The sequence below is a fragment of the Haliotis asinina genome, chromosome 11, assembly GCF_037392515.1.
Source record: "Haliotis asinina isolate JCU_RB_2024 chromosome 11, JCU_Hal_asi_v2, whole genome shotgun sequence".
In the NCBI taxonomy this organism is placed as follows: domain Eukaryota; kingdom Metazoa; phylum Mollusca; class Gastropoda; order Lepetellida; family Haliotidae; genus Haliotis; species Haliotis asinina.
Genome location: NC_090290.1, coordinates 18,915,032 through 18,928,972, shown reverse-complemented (window position 1 = coordinate 18,928,972; position 13,941 = coordinate 18,915,032). Strand labels below are relative to the sequence as shown.

General features: G+C 39.5%; 2 protein-coding genes across 5 annotated transcripts in view; one reads left to right on the top strand and one right to left on the bottom strand.

Annotated features, from left to right (window-relative positions):
- Positions 1 to 1,822: 1,822 nt before the first annotated feature.
- On the top strand, positions 1,823 to 5,405 carry LOC137255829 (oocyte zinc finger protein XlCOF28-like). Of its 3 annotated transcripts, none has more exons than XM_067793396.1 (2): positions 1,823 to 1,867; positions 3,008 to 5,405. In XM_067793396.1, exon 2 carries the CDS (start codon positions 3,115 to 3,117, stop codon positions 4,159 to 4,161), a length of 1,047 nt encoding a protein of 348 aa, XP_067649497.1. In that variant the 5' UTR covers positions 1,823 to 1,867; positions 3,008 to 3,114; the 3' UTR covers positions 4,162 to 5,405. The 3 variants fall into 3 exon arrangements, with proteins under 3 accessions (XP_067649497.1, XP_067649496.1, XP_067649498.1); XM_067793395.1 differs by having other exon boundaries at positions 1,833 to 1,933; XM_067793397.1 differs by having other exon boundaries at positions 1,864 to 2,028.
- A 2,330-nt stretch (positions 5,406 to 7,735) lies between these two features.
- LOC137255985 (polypeptide N-acetylgalactosaminyltransferase 11-like) overlaps positions 7,736 to 13,941 on the bottom strand; it is a 30,503-nt gene continuing 24,297 nt past the window's right edge. For both annotated transcript variants that reach the window (XM_067793620.1, XM_067793622.1), the window contains exon 13: positions 7,736 to 13,894. In XM_067793620.1, coding sequence (XP_067649721.1) covers positions 13,760 to 13,894 — 135 coding nt within the window. In that variant the 3' untranslated portion in view covers positions 7,736 to 13,759. The remainder of the gene's footprint in view (positions 13,895 to 13,941) is intronic.

The following is a 13,941-nucleotide window of genomic DNA, read 5'->3' as shown; positions in this document are numbered from 1 at the left end:
CAGAAAGCATAAGCATTAACAAACTTTCAAGAAAAAACTGATGCACGTGCACAACGTTGATTTGACGATAAATGGGGACCCCAAACTAGCATTCTCTCCAGTAAAATTTGAAGCCCTGCTATTAAACATTCAAAAACTTATAATTATTCTGACATTCTGTGACTTGATAGCGCAAAGGCCTAGTATGTGTTTGGATGGTGATAAAAAAGGGGTAAGACTGGGTACAATGGTTTGGTAAAAAGTTAAATAAAAGGTAATTTAAAATGAAACTTTGTGTTGTAATAACTGTACAGATTTGTGAAATGAGGGTTTAGTGTGTATTAATAGCTTGGTTGTTTACATGTTCTGCGGGAGGGGCTGTGAGAGGGGCTATGTGTTATGTAACTGGGTAGCGGTATAGCGTTTGTTTTGGGGAGCTTTGTTGGCCTGGGGCGTACGTCGGAGAAGACGACCGTCCTCCAGTTTGTGATACCGTTATCTATAGGATTAGGTGGCTCTGGAGAGGAGAGGCAGTGTGGTGGAAGTAGCTGGGTCTGTTTTGGTATATGGCTCTGGCATTAAAGATAGTTTTGGGGTTTAGGGGGCTGAGTAAGTGATAGATGTTATTTTGGTGTTTGGCTTTTAGAGAGTTTTGTAGTTGAATGATGTTAGAGTGTTGGAAGTGGCATTGTGTGGAGATGTGTTCTGTTGTTTCTAGGGGTTTGCAATGGGAGCAAAGCCCATCAGGGTGTCTGTTTTGTGTGAAAAGATTGTGATTTAAGTTTGCGTTGCCTGTGATTAGACGTGTGATGAGGTTGTCCATGAAGGATGATTCTGAAAATGTGGGTGTTTTGGTGATGGGCTGTGTGATGATGCTTTTGACCCAGATGGACTTGCTTGTGTTTATGTTATGTTTGTAGCTAAGCGTGGATATGTGTGATTTGATGAGCTGTTTAATTTCTGTTATGGATGTGTGTAAGTGAATGGGTGGGGATGGATGGGTAGTGACTAGTTTTGTTGCTGTGCCTGCTGTCTTAATGCCTATGTTAAGTGTGTGTGCAGGGATCCATAAAAATGTAATATGTTTATTTAGTTGGTTTAGTGAGTGAATTTGTAGGGTGATGATGGTGTTTGTTTTTGAGTTGTTTAATAGCTGATAGCGAGTCGGTGATTATTAGGAAGTGTGTGGATGGGAGGGTTGGGCTGATATGGAGAGCTGTGAGAATGGATGTAAGTTCTGCTGTGTTGATGTTAGTGTAATTTGTATAATGTAGGTTTGTGGTTATTGTGGGAGTTGTATGTACATGTATGCCTATTCCTATGGGTTTGTTGTGTGCGATGGATGCATCTGTGTATATGTGGGTATGATTCTGGTAGTATGAGTCTAAGTGAGTCTGGATGAGGTTTGGTTTGCTGTGCTTGTCAAGGATGTTTGTCTGGTTAAGTAGAATGTTTTCAAGTGCAGTATCTGTTTAGTGGTCAATCTTTTTACCAGTCCTGTCAAAATCTAGCCTATCCTCATAATATAAATAAAACACCGTTACAAGACTTATAACTGGTTTGTTTTATTTTAAGCTATCATTTAATCTGCCAACACAGAGCTTGGACTGTTAAATCTCTAGTAGTGGAATCATCTGATTACTGACCTTAGGCAATATCACAAAAAAATCTTATAATTATTGTATATAAATCATTGGTTTGCTAAAATATTTTTAACCCATCCTCCACAAAATTCAAACGTCTCGGTCGTTGGGACGAGCTATCTTTCCGACGCTGAAATAATCGAAGCGCACGTAAACGGTATGTTTTAGTGGTAACCCACAATACAGAACAACTCGAGATTACCTCCCTTCGAACTTATGCCCCTGCAGATAGAATTTGCAGACAGGTGAATAATATTCTGTGTGGTATACGGCCATTATGTTCCAGAAGAACGATTTAAGGCAATGCTTTCGTGAGTGAATGTAATTCTTAGTGAGTGAAATAAATACTACTTCAGCACGTGTTAATTTAAATCAAGCCCCGACGGATGTCGTAAAGGACTGAGAGGTAACGGGGCATTGGGGCCTATATGTCAAACTACAGTTTGTAGTTGTACAGACCCGTGCCAGTTCCGTTCGGACGTAATTTCCATATACTGACATTTTATTTCAGTGTAGTATGAATTTATTGAAGTGAGTTTAGGATGGATCTTTGTGAAATTCGCCTGGCAAATGTGAAAACATCTTAATTTCAGTTCAGTTTTCCGACCATTATTTAACTACTGACATCACATTACGAATGGTTCCACAATGCACAATTGCTATTTGATAAGTAAGTAACGGAAAATTAAACAGAAATTATTCCTCACAAATGTGCGAAATTGGGCTTGGATGTTACGAAATTGCATCCATGAAAACTTTTATGCTGCACTAAATTAACATGTAAGTCTATGGAAATTACGTCTCTAGATCTACCTAAAACATGCTCCTCGAGGAAAGTTTCCTCATCGTTAGAATTTAGGGGGAATGCAGGTGGAAGTCTTACCATAGTTCAGATATCTGGATGTTTATATATCTAGAGGGGTTGTGTAGTAGCCTAGTGGTTATGGTGTTTGCTCATAACACTGAATGCCCACGTTTGATTCCCCACATGGATGAAACTTTTAAAGGACTTCACATTTTTTACTAAACTTGTGACCTGTGAAGGTCCCAGGGTAGAATAGGTCTCTAGCAACCCATGCTTGCCATATAAGGCGACTATGCTTGTCATTAGAGGCAACTAACGGGATTGGGTAGTCAGGCTCGCTAACTTGGTTGACAAAGGTCATCGGTTCCCAATTGCGCTGATCAATGCTTATGTTGTTGATCATTGGATTGTCTGGTCCAGACTTGATTACTTACCGACAGCCGCCATATAGCTGGAATATTGCTGAGTGCAGCGGAAAACTAAAGTCACCTATTCACTAAAACATGTGAAGTCATTGTGACCACATGGCCACCCTCCGTTCCACACCATGTATATGACATTTTTTTTTTTTTTTTTGCAGATAATTTAGACCAGGAGAAGCAGAAGTCTTGAATGTCATGAAGTCATACCAGTGATTAGACCACACTCCACAGAGTAAGAGTGAGAGTGCTACCATAAATCAAGAGAATGCCAAGGCAAAATGCTGTAATGCCCGCATCTCGTCAGAAAGGGAAAACATGCAGCGATGAAATACCAATTCCAGAAATTGAAAAGCCGACAGAGAAAAAGCGTTTGAGGAAACTGTCAAGGGAAAAAAGAGAGAAAATCAGGTCACTTCTTCAAGATGGTACATCTCAAAGACAGATCTCCAAAATCATGAATGTTGCAACCTCGGTTATTTGTAGGTTTGCAACACGTCTAAAAGAAACAGGGGGAATTGAAGACCGCCACAAGATAGGGCGCCCCAAAAAATATCACGAGCCTTCAGAACATTGGACTAACATAGAAGGTGACCGCAAATATCAGTGCAAGCATTGTCAGAAGTCATTTGCACACTTTGTGCTGGTTCAAGAACATATTCGTGTGCATACAGGAGAGAGGCCATTCAAATGTGACCAGTGTTTTAGAGGGTTTGCCAGATCAAGCACTCTAAAACGCCACCTTATCTGTCACTCCGATGAGAGACCCTATATGTGCGACATCTGTGCTAAATGCTTCGCAGAAGCGTCATCACTAAGGATTCATATCCGAACCCACACTGGAGAAAGGCCATACCGATGTCAGTTCTGTGACAGAGGATGCACGACCTCAGGGAACCTCAATGCCCACATGAGGGTGCACCGAGATAAGATCAACAGACAGAGAGAGCTGTGTGTTAGTATGACTGAAAAGACCATTAATCATAGTGGACTCATTATAGAGAATGAGAATCAAATCAGAGACTCAGAAGATGAAGAAAGTATGACTGATATGAATATTTCTGAAAACATTGAAAAGGCAATAAGACAGGAAGGGCGTGACAAAGAGGTTAATATAATACCGGAAGACATTGTGGGCATGTGGGGACGAAGAAGAGATTGTGCAGGAGAAGAGTTTGAGCGATACATGCATCACAGTGAACACAAGAAGGAAGAGACTTGTCCAGAGAACACCCAACAGGAGAGTTGTATTGTGGATCTGTACCAAGTTAAAGTAAAGGAGGAACCACAGGATGTGATGGAGGAATGTCAGTAGTTGTGGGGGCACAGACATAAGGGCATACTCTATGTTGTTAAAAGGCTAAAAAGCACACTACCACGATGTGATGTTTAAGGATAATGGATACTTCATGAAAGTAAAGCATGCTTCATGATGTTAAAAGGTGAATCATACTTCATTTTGTTTGAGGGGAAAGTATACTCCATGATGTTAAAGGGTGAAACATACTTCATTTTGTTTAAGGGAAAAGTATACTCCATGATGTTAAAGAGTAAAGCATACTTTGCAGCGATTAAAGTAGAGCATACTATATGATGTTGAAAGGTAAACCAGACTTCATAATGTTTATGGGTAAAACAGACTTCATGATGTTAAAGGGTAAGACATAGTTCATGCTGTAAAATTGTAAAGTGTTCTATTAAAGGGTAAAGCATACTTCATGTTATTTGAGGGTGAAGCATATGTGATGATGTTGAAGAGTTGAGCATACTTTATTGATAGCTAGTTTTAACTCCTTTTGTGATACTGTAGTTATTTTACAATCCATCGATGACTGGCTATTTAATTACATGTATTTATTATGTATGCACAACATTTCCTGTCACTGTATGGCTGAAATATTGCTGATATTGCTGAACTCACTCTCTTAAAACACATCTTGTGCGTAAACAGTAGTGGCATGCAGATTTGTACTGTCATGTGATTATCATGCATATTGATCAGTGGTGGGGATATCAATCATTTATTTATAGTTTCTTTCCTGTTGCCAGTATTATCAGAATACACTGGTGCAACCCAATATTACAGAGTGTAACCTTGTTATTAGTCAAACGTGCACCATGTGCAGGTCAGTTTTTGTGAAACAGATCAGCAGTAAATCTGACATGAGCATAAGTGAGCCAGTTAATTTTTCTTCTAAACTCTGAATAGCTTCAAGACATCTTTAACAGACTACATTGCAACTGGAATTTGGCTTGTGCAACTGTTTTTATCTTGGGTTGCACCTGGTGCAAGTAGGCTAACATCGTTTAACTCAAGCTCTGAATGTCCCAGCAGGACAGGATAAGATGGAGAATGAAATCTCGGTCATTTTTGTGATCAGAAAGGCTGTAACCAGCAGTCTAGTCCACAGTATAAACAAGCTGTTGTCTTCAACTATATGTATGTTTTGACAAAGGTAAGCTACCTCAGTGAGATGTCTAGCAGTGTATGCTACGTTGACTTTGTTGTATGTGTAGAAACACTTAACTGGTCTTTGAAATAAATGTAAGTGGGCCTGATTTGGTGTTGATGATGGTATAATGAGATGAGAAAAGGAGTGACTTTAGTTTTATGCCGCACTCACCAATATTCTAGCTATAAATCGGTGGTCTGTAAATAATTAAGTCTGGACCAGAAATCCAGAGATCAACAGCATGAGCATCGATTTGTGCAGCTGGAAATTGATGACGTGTCAACCAAGTCAGCGACCGACCACCTGATCCTGTTAGTCACTTCATACGACAATCATAGTTGCCTTTTAAGACTGAAGACATTCTACCCTGGATCTTCATGGGCCAGATGACAAAATGACCTACTAATTGTTGTACAGTAGGTTTCTTGCTTTAAGCAGACAACACATCAATGGCTTCCTCCTTCAAGCTGATGATACACTTCTGTTTCAAACAGGCTTCCAGAATGAAGCAGACGACACACTTCAGCCGCCATGTGGGGTATCAAACCAGGTCTTCCGAGAAGAGCGAACACTCTAACCATGGGGCAACCCCACTGCCCTTACTATTTCAGATTGAAGTGGGAAGAAAACTCTGCCAACTGATGCTACGAGGGTTGGCTGAAAAGTTCTAAGCCTCGTTGTGAAAAAAAGTTACAAAGTCCACGTTTGTAATTTATTTTTCTACATAGTCCCCTTCCAAGTTCACACACTTTTGCCAGCGATGCTGCAAGGCCCGAATCCCGGTCAGGAAGAAATCTTCTTCAGCTACCCTAAAAAAATCAGTCACAGCGGAAATGACGTCATCATTACTTGCAAAATGGCGACCGGCGAGTTCCTTTTTCATTTTGGGGAACAGGTGGAAGTCAGAAGGAGCCAAATCAGGTGAATAAGGAGGATGGTCAATGAGTTCAAAGCCACAATCGCGGATTGTTGACATGGCCACCACCGATTTGTGAACAGGCGCATTGTCTTGGTGGAAGAGGACACCTTTAGCGATCATCCCTCGTCGTTTGGCTTTGATTGCTTCTCGCAACTGGTTCAGTAGATCAGCATAGTATCTGCCGTTGATAGTTTGACCTTCTTCAAGATAATCAATGAGCAGAATACCCCTGGAATCCCAAAAGACTGATGCCATCACCTTTCCAGCTGAAGGAACAGACTTGGCTTTCTTCGGAGCTGGTGAATCAGGATGCTTCCACTGTTTTGACTGTAGTTTTGTTTCTGGTTGAAAGTGATGTATCCAGGTCTCATCCATGGTTACAAATCGTGCCACAAAATCATCGGGATCTGCTTCAAAACGACGCAAATTGTCAAGGGACGTCTGGAACCTGACACGTTTCTGTTCTGCTGTCAAGAGCTTTGGCACCCATCTTGCAGAAACTTTCGTCATTCCTAATTCGTTGGTGATAATATGCTCAACCCTCTCATGAGAGATGCCCACTACACTAGCAATATGTCGAGTAGTCAATCGTTGATCATCCATCAACATATCGAGCACTCGCGTGATGTTTTCTGGAGTGGTTGCTGTTGAAGGCCTTCCTGAGCCAGGGTCATCATCAAGGCTTTGTCTGCCATGCTTAAATTCTGCAGCCCACTTCTTTACTTTTGAAAATGAAGGAGCATCATCCCCTAGAGTGGAGACCATGTCAGCATGTATCTGTGTTGGGGACATCCCTTTCTTTTGCAAGTACTTGATGACTGCCCTGTATTCAGTTTTGTCCATTTCTGATGATTTCAGAGGGTAGGTTTACCAAAAGAGCTGTAGTTGAGATAAAACTATTAGTACGTTTGTAGTTCTTGTGTCTATGATTCACTAAATGATTGTCCTCATTGGTGGCAAACACCTGTCTCTACCTGGTGGGGAAAAAACACTCAGGCTGAGAACTTTTCAGCCAACCCTCGTACCAGACAGTTTAAGGCTGAGAAACCAAAGATCTGTCAAAACATGGTTAAACTGGACGAAAGGCCTGACCATAGAAACGCCTGGTTGCAACTCCACATAAGACATTTTGATGCCTTTAGGGCAATATGTAAAGACTGTGTTCATGCACAGGGTGTAGTTTCATACAAATTACAGTAGTAGCAGTAAACTTAATAGGAGTAGTAGTAGTAGCAGTAGCAGCAGCAGCAGCAGCAGCTAACATAGAAGCTGTAGTAGAAACTGATGTAGTTGTAATAGTAACAGCAGTAGTAGTAGTGGTAGTTGTCATCATTGTCATCGTCGTCGTAGTAGTAGTAGTAGTCGATTTAATAACAGCAGTTGATTTAACAGAAGTAGATACAGTAGTAGTAGATTCAATAACAGCAGTTGAATTAACAGCAGTAGTAGTAGTCAAAGACTTTGATGTAGTTATCATTCCGCAAGATTCAATCAGGTGGAGTAATGAACACAAACCATGCCATAAAATAGTTTACTCCATATTATATACAGCTGAGAATCCTGCTTCTACAGAGCACCTTCAATGAGTTGATGGTAGATCTACAAACGCCTCTGAATACACAACATAATTGCACAACCAACCAGAGATACACATCTTGACCCCTTTAGGGAAGATATACAATTATTGTAACATATATGGAAGAAATGTGAATATATTTCTTATCACAACATGAAAAAAAATGTACTGAAAGATGTATTTTGTAAATTAGTTTAACACGTTACAAAGTTAGCTCAGTTTCAACAATATTATACTTTAGAACATATATATTTCCAAATTTCTTAAAACCCCTGGCAAGTTGGGGAGACTTTTTGAGAAAATGTATCCAGTATATCATATTGTACATAAGTGAGAGTTAGTTTGGGTGAACTGTATGCCAATTGATAAACAAATCTCCTAAAACAGCGAGTAAACTTCTTTGAGTCAGATACAGAAGTATGTATGAAGAGAAGAAACAAATTATATGGAATGACTTTACAGCAAAGGATGCAACATCCCTTGCTTAACAATGGTGTTAGCATCTACACCGAAACATCAGATCCATTGCAATAAAGAAGTCGTCTATCCATAAAAAAAATCATTCCCATTAACTTGTGAGCTGTTGGGAATCACTAATGATCTGTCTAAGGCAGGATAAGAAATGTGTTGGATACTATTATACAAAAAAAGTTTGGATCTATGTTTTCAACCAAACTGCTGAGAGGAGAGTGACTGAGTGAGTGACTCTAGTTTTACACCGCACTCAGCAATGTTCCAGCTATGTGGAGGCGGTCTGTAAATATTCGAGTCTGAACCAGACAATCCAACGATCAACAGCATGAGCATTGATCTGCACAACTGGGAACTGATGACATGTGTCAACGAAGTCAGCCAGTCTGACCACCTGATCCCCTTAGTCGCCTCTTACAACAAGCAAAGTCGACTTTTATGGCCAGCATGGGTTTGCTGAGAGAAGAAATGAGTTAGCTCTTTTTAAGCAACTATATAAAGAAAGACAACTGAACAAACACTGAATTTGACCTTTTGTACAATGTTCAAGAATGAAAATAAGTATCTGTTTTATATGATTCAGGAGATAGGAAAAAATGTTTATTTGTCAGAAAACACGCAAATATGTAAAGGTCACTCTCTCATGCCCAATAAATATTTCTTCTTCTTTTGTCAACAGAGAAAGCCATGATATCATAGTCAATAGTCCAAGTTCGTAAGAGTCATCTATAAACAAACAAAATAACAACAGTAAACAACAACTGTCAGATCTTGCTTACATCTTCAGGACATCCCCTCATAGGTATGTGTCTACAGATTGTTTGCTGTTAACACTGCACTCGCTAGTATCTGTAAATAATCGTATTTGGAGTAGTTACTCATAATGGACATCATCAACATCAATCATGATACAAAGGACTTCTATGAGCCTCTGACCACCTTAGGCCACAAGAGAGTGATTCATAAGTCCTACGTGACATAGTTCGTTTGGGTTCAAATGAGAGCGATGAATGACTACATAACACAAAATTGAGATAAGAGCTGGAAACTTAAATTAGACAGAAATGGTTGTTAAAGAAAGCATTATGTAATAACATGCTATTTTCAAGCTTTCACAATGATTGGCGACAAGTAGCTTGTGGAACAGCACCAGCACACACAGGTGCTGCTTAGCATAGCCAGGTCAGGTGAACCCTACAAGTCAGGAAACAGTCATCACTGTTCCACCAGCCATTGGTCACGTGTGGGAATACCACAGTATTATATGCTGGTTTCTTAAAAGAAGTTTTTCCATGACAGATCACAAAACATCAGATTTCAGATCCTGTTGGGTAGAGAGGTGTTAGGACCACTTGTCTTAGTTATGTTTCATGCACTTATCTCTATTTCGAGTTACTTAATTATTTGTTTCATTTGAACCAAACGAACTATAAGAATCATCAATAAAACACAAAATATCACCCACTGACCTCAAAATAGAATCAAATATACAAATTATGCATCATATGCAAGGAAGAAGTGGTGTTGCATGAAAGAAAAAAGTAATATGTACAAGTCACAAAAGCAATCTTTCATCTTCAAGCTACAGCCTTACATCTCTTTTCATAAGAGTGAGTGAGATGGTTTTAAAGCTGCTTTGAACAATATTCCAGTTGTATCCTCTTGGACAAAAGCTGGAAGTGATGAGAGGCAGTGTGGTAGCCCTGCAGTTAATGTGTTCACTTATCAAATTGAAGGCCTGGGTTCGAATTTCCACATGTGTACAATGTGTGAAGCCCATTTCTGGTGTACCCCACAGTGATATTGCTGGAATATTGTTACAAATGGCGTAAAACTTAACTCAGTCCCTCACTGGAAGTGATGAATTTCATGACAACTTGCATTCACCACAGTGCTGATACACCTAGAAAGAAAACATAGGAGAACTACGATCCACACCTGTCTCTGTGCTTGTGATGTGGCTGGGTATGGTTTTACGATGACCCTAACAATATTCCATATTTCAGCAATATCACAGCAGGGGTCACCAGACAGGGGCTTGACACACTGTATCAAAGTGGAGAATCAAACCTGGGTTATTGCATAACAAGTGAACGCTTTAACCAGTAGGCTATATCCTTCTGCACTACTTGTATTATACAGATATATTGTAAACATTTATCTTTGTGTCAGTCCAAAGAATCTATCTGAAAGAGCCTTTGAAAAATCCGATATTTCTATAAATATCACAGACAGACCCCATATTTAGGCAAAAGAAATATCTGGTCTCTAAAACCAGTGTCTGACAGAAAGTAGTAATCACAAAGTGGTTCAAACTGGAAGTAATTTCATTCAAGTAAGAGAGGCATATTTGTTAGGACTCTCATTAGGTAATGTTTGGTTTAATACTAATAATGCTCACGTCATACGATATCATGGCACCATGAAATTATTGAAATATATCACTTAAGAATGAGTGCACATGATATCATTAAAACTATAAGCATGCTTGATATCTAAGGATGAGTTGACTACAATATCATCTAAGGATGAGAGCACCATGATATTTAACTATAAGCACGCTATGATATCAAAGGATGAGTTTACCATTTCATCTTGGGACAAGTGCATTACCTAGGGTAACCTATAAAAAACAACCCATCCAACACTTACCAGTTCTCAAATCATAATTCATCTAAAATGTAAAAGATCTGTTTCATAAACACTGTAATATCACACGTTCACTCCTGGAACAGAATTTCTGAAAAATCACTTCTGTAAAACATACGTAAAAATTCACATTAAAAACATTCCTACAGTAAATTTTTGGCTTAAATGTGCAGCAAAAAATTCTACACAAAGGTAATACAGGGGACAGCAGGAGACATCAGAAATGGGCTTAGTGCACTGTGCCCATGTGGGGAATCAAACCCAGGTCTTAATCGACACAAGTGAATGCTTTATCCACACAACCACCCCACATTCCCCTTTTGAACAAGTAAGTTTTGCAGCAAATCTGTAAATGGCTTAATAATACTTATCATCAGTACTATTTTCGGATGTCAGTGACGATAACATCTTCAATAATCTCCAGGATACATGATGATAAATCTCCACAATAGCCTGGATGCATCTACGGCTCGGCCCGATGATTTTATTACCTTCCTAAACTAAGGCTTTTTATTCAATCAGGTGTCTACGCTGGGAAGTTGTGCATACCAAGAACAACTCACTTTCGCTTCTTAAATTATCTAATTGAATAAACTTGGCAACACCACTGATGTAGTGTTCTCTGAAAAAGTTTTTGCATATATTTTTAGACCTGTGAATTTGTCTGTATGATTTCCCCCAAAATCTGAGTCGCACTGCGAAAATATCTTCACAGCTGCAACCGCTATCTTTGTTGACACTGGCAATCTCAGTTGTAACAGCAAACTTAGCTGATTGGAGCCAGAAAAGGGAGGTAATAAAATTATGGGGCAACCATAATGCATCCAGGGTATAGTGGTAACTTATTGTAACGTACAGCCCACAGATATCGAGGATGGGATGATTATGACTGAAGGAAATCCTTGTTTCAAATTTGTGTCTACAAATTTGTGTCTACTAAATTGCTCATAGATGATCAAGCATATAGCGGTGCATGTTTGGACATTCATCAAGGAAAAAAGATGTCTGCATTTTCAGTCACTGGAAGACATGAAGAAATAACCACAACCACAAACAGAATTTGTTGTAAATACACAATGCCATTCAGAAAGTGGTCAGATGTAACAAACAAGGTCACGGTAGCTGAGTGGATTAGATGGCTGACCTTGTCTGCTGGCAATTAGGTGTCTGACTCTGAGGGTGTTGGTTTAAATCCCGAATACGAGAATCTCTACTTCACTGCAAAAGTGTTATAGCAAATATAACATTTGTTAAATGTGTTTCAATGCCATTACATTCGATGCGCTACAGTCGGTCAGGTTGAGTAAGTTCGTGCTAGACGTTTGAAAGACAAATGGTAACCTCCACTGATTTCTTCTTATATAATTTGAGTGAATTTAGTTTTAAGCGTCACTCAGCAATATTCCAGGCATATGGTGGAGGTTTGTAAATAATCAAGTCTGGACCACACAATTCAGTGATCAACAGCATGAGCATCGATCGGCACAATAATAAGCCAACTCTGATGAGTCAGCAACTCTGACCACACAATCCGGATAGTCAAGCATGGGTTGCTGAAGGCCAATAATCTCCCCTGGAACTTCATGGGTTCTCACATAATGGGACTTCAGTCACAGGTGTTTTTGACCGCTAAAGGCAACAATGACAGCTAAGGTAATATTTGACCGCTAAGGCAATGCTTGCTTTACTTGGCATTTACTGGATAACCTGTTGAAATGCTGTGAGGTTGGATGTGATGTATCAATACTGCCGATATCACTGTTTGACATCTCAATAGGCTGATATAGGTAATTATCACCATCCTTTGATGAGACCATATCACTGTAAGGTGTGAGCCATTATGTTAGTACAATAATAACTGTGGTGCATGTCTAAAAGACAATGTACTTTCATCTTGTCTTTCAACCCTTTCAAGGTTCTTCAGTTAGCACTGACATATTGATGTGTAAACAAAAAAAACTGATGTCTCAAATGTTTGAGTTCCGATCACCTTCCTAATTACGGCATTACTATGCAGTATTCAAAATGCTTCCCATCCCAGATGGTACAGGACCGGTCATTTTCAACGCAGACTGTCAGATTTTCAAATTCACCTGCCCTAATAGAGTTAAAATTTAGACATGTATATGAAGATATCCATCTTATTTCAGGATAACAAATCACTATATATCACACATAAAAATAAATGATGAATTCCATTTGGACGATGAACTATACTTTGAGTCAAACCTAAATTATTTGTGGACAGGTAAGTTTTGGTGAACGTTGGCAAGTATTACATCTAACCAGCCCAGTGGTCTGGCTGAAATTTTTTATGTTTCATACCCTGTTACCATTTCCCTTGTATATGACATCCTGGCAGAAGTACATACTAACTATATTGATCAGGGTCCCAATCAATACAGCATTCATATTGTTACAACATTCATAAGCTTCTGCTAAACTATAGAGTTACAACAGGTTGTTACATAATCTGTCTCACAGTCCATGAACCATATTATTTTCCCTATTGCATAGCCCTCCCTGCAGTGCTATAAAACCCTAATGAAGCAAGTCTAGATTTCCTCAGGTTCAGGACCTCTCGTCTCCCTGGGCTCCTTTCCAATCGGTTTTGTTTGTTACTATCAAGATTATATATATTCAGAGATAAGGCTTTAGCCTAGTTGTAACGTTGTGGATACTTTGTGGATCAGGGCTTTGGAATGTCATATTGTCTGTTCCATCTTTTAATGACATTCCCAGTCGACTTGGGGCCGAGCACTGTCATCTGAGAATGTCTAGATGATTCACTGATGTGAGATCCAAGTCCATGACTAGATTGACATTGAGCTTTGACGCCTTGAATCTACTCTGTGATGAGATCAAAGTTGAGCAAGGGATGATCTGAGCAGATGACAAGCTTGAGGAAGGAATGGGGTTCTATCCCTGTGGCAGACAAACACTTCCCACTACCTGGGTTGTACAGCTGGGTCTTCCCGGACTGAAACGGAGAGAAAAAGAAAGGAGTGAGTGAGTGAGTGAGTGAGT

Bases quoted from the DNA above. Each gene is read 5' to 3' on its own strand.
- LOC137255829 (XM_067793396.1), top strand. From the start codon at position 3,115: ATGCCAAGGCAAAATGCTGTAATGCCCGCATCTCGTCAGAAAGGGAAA.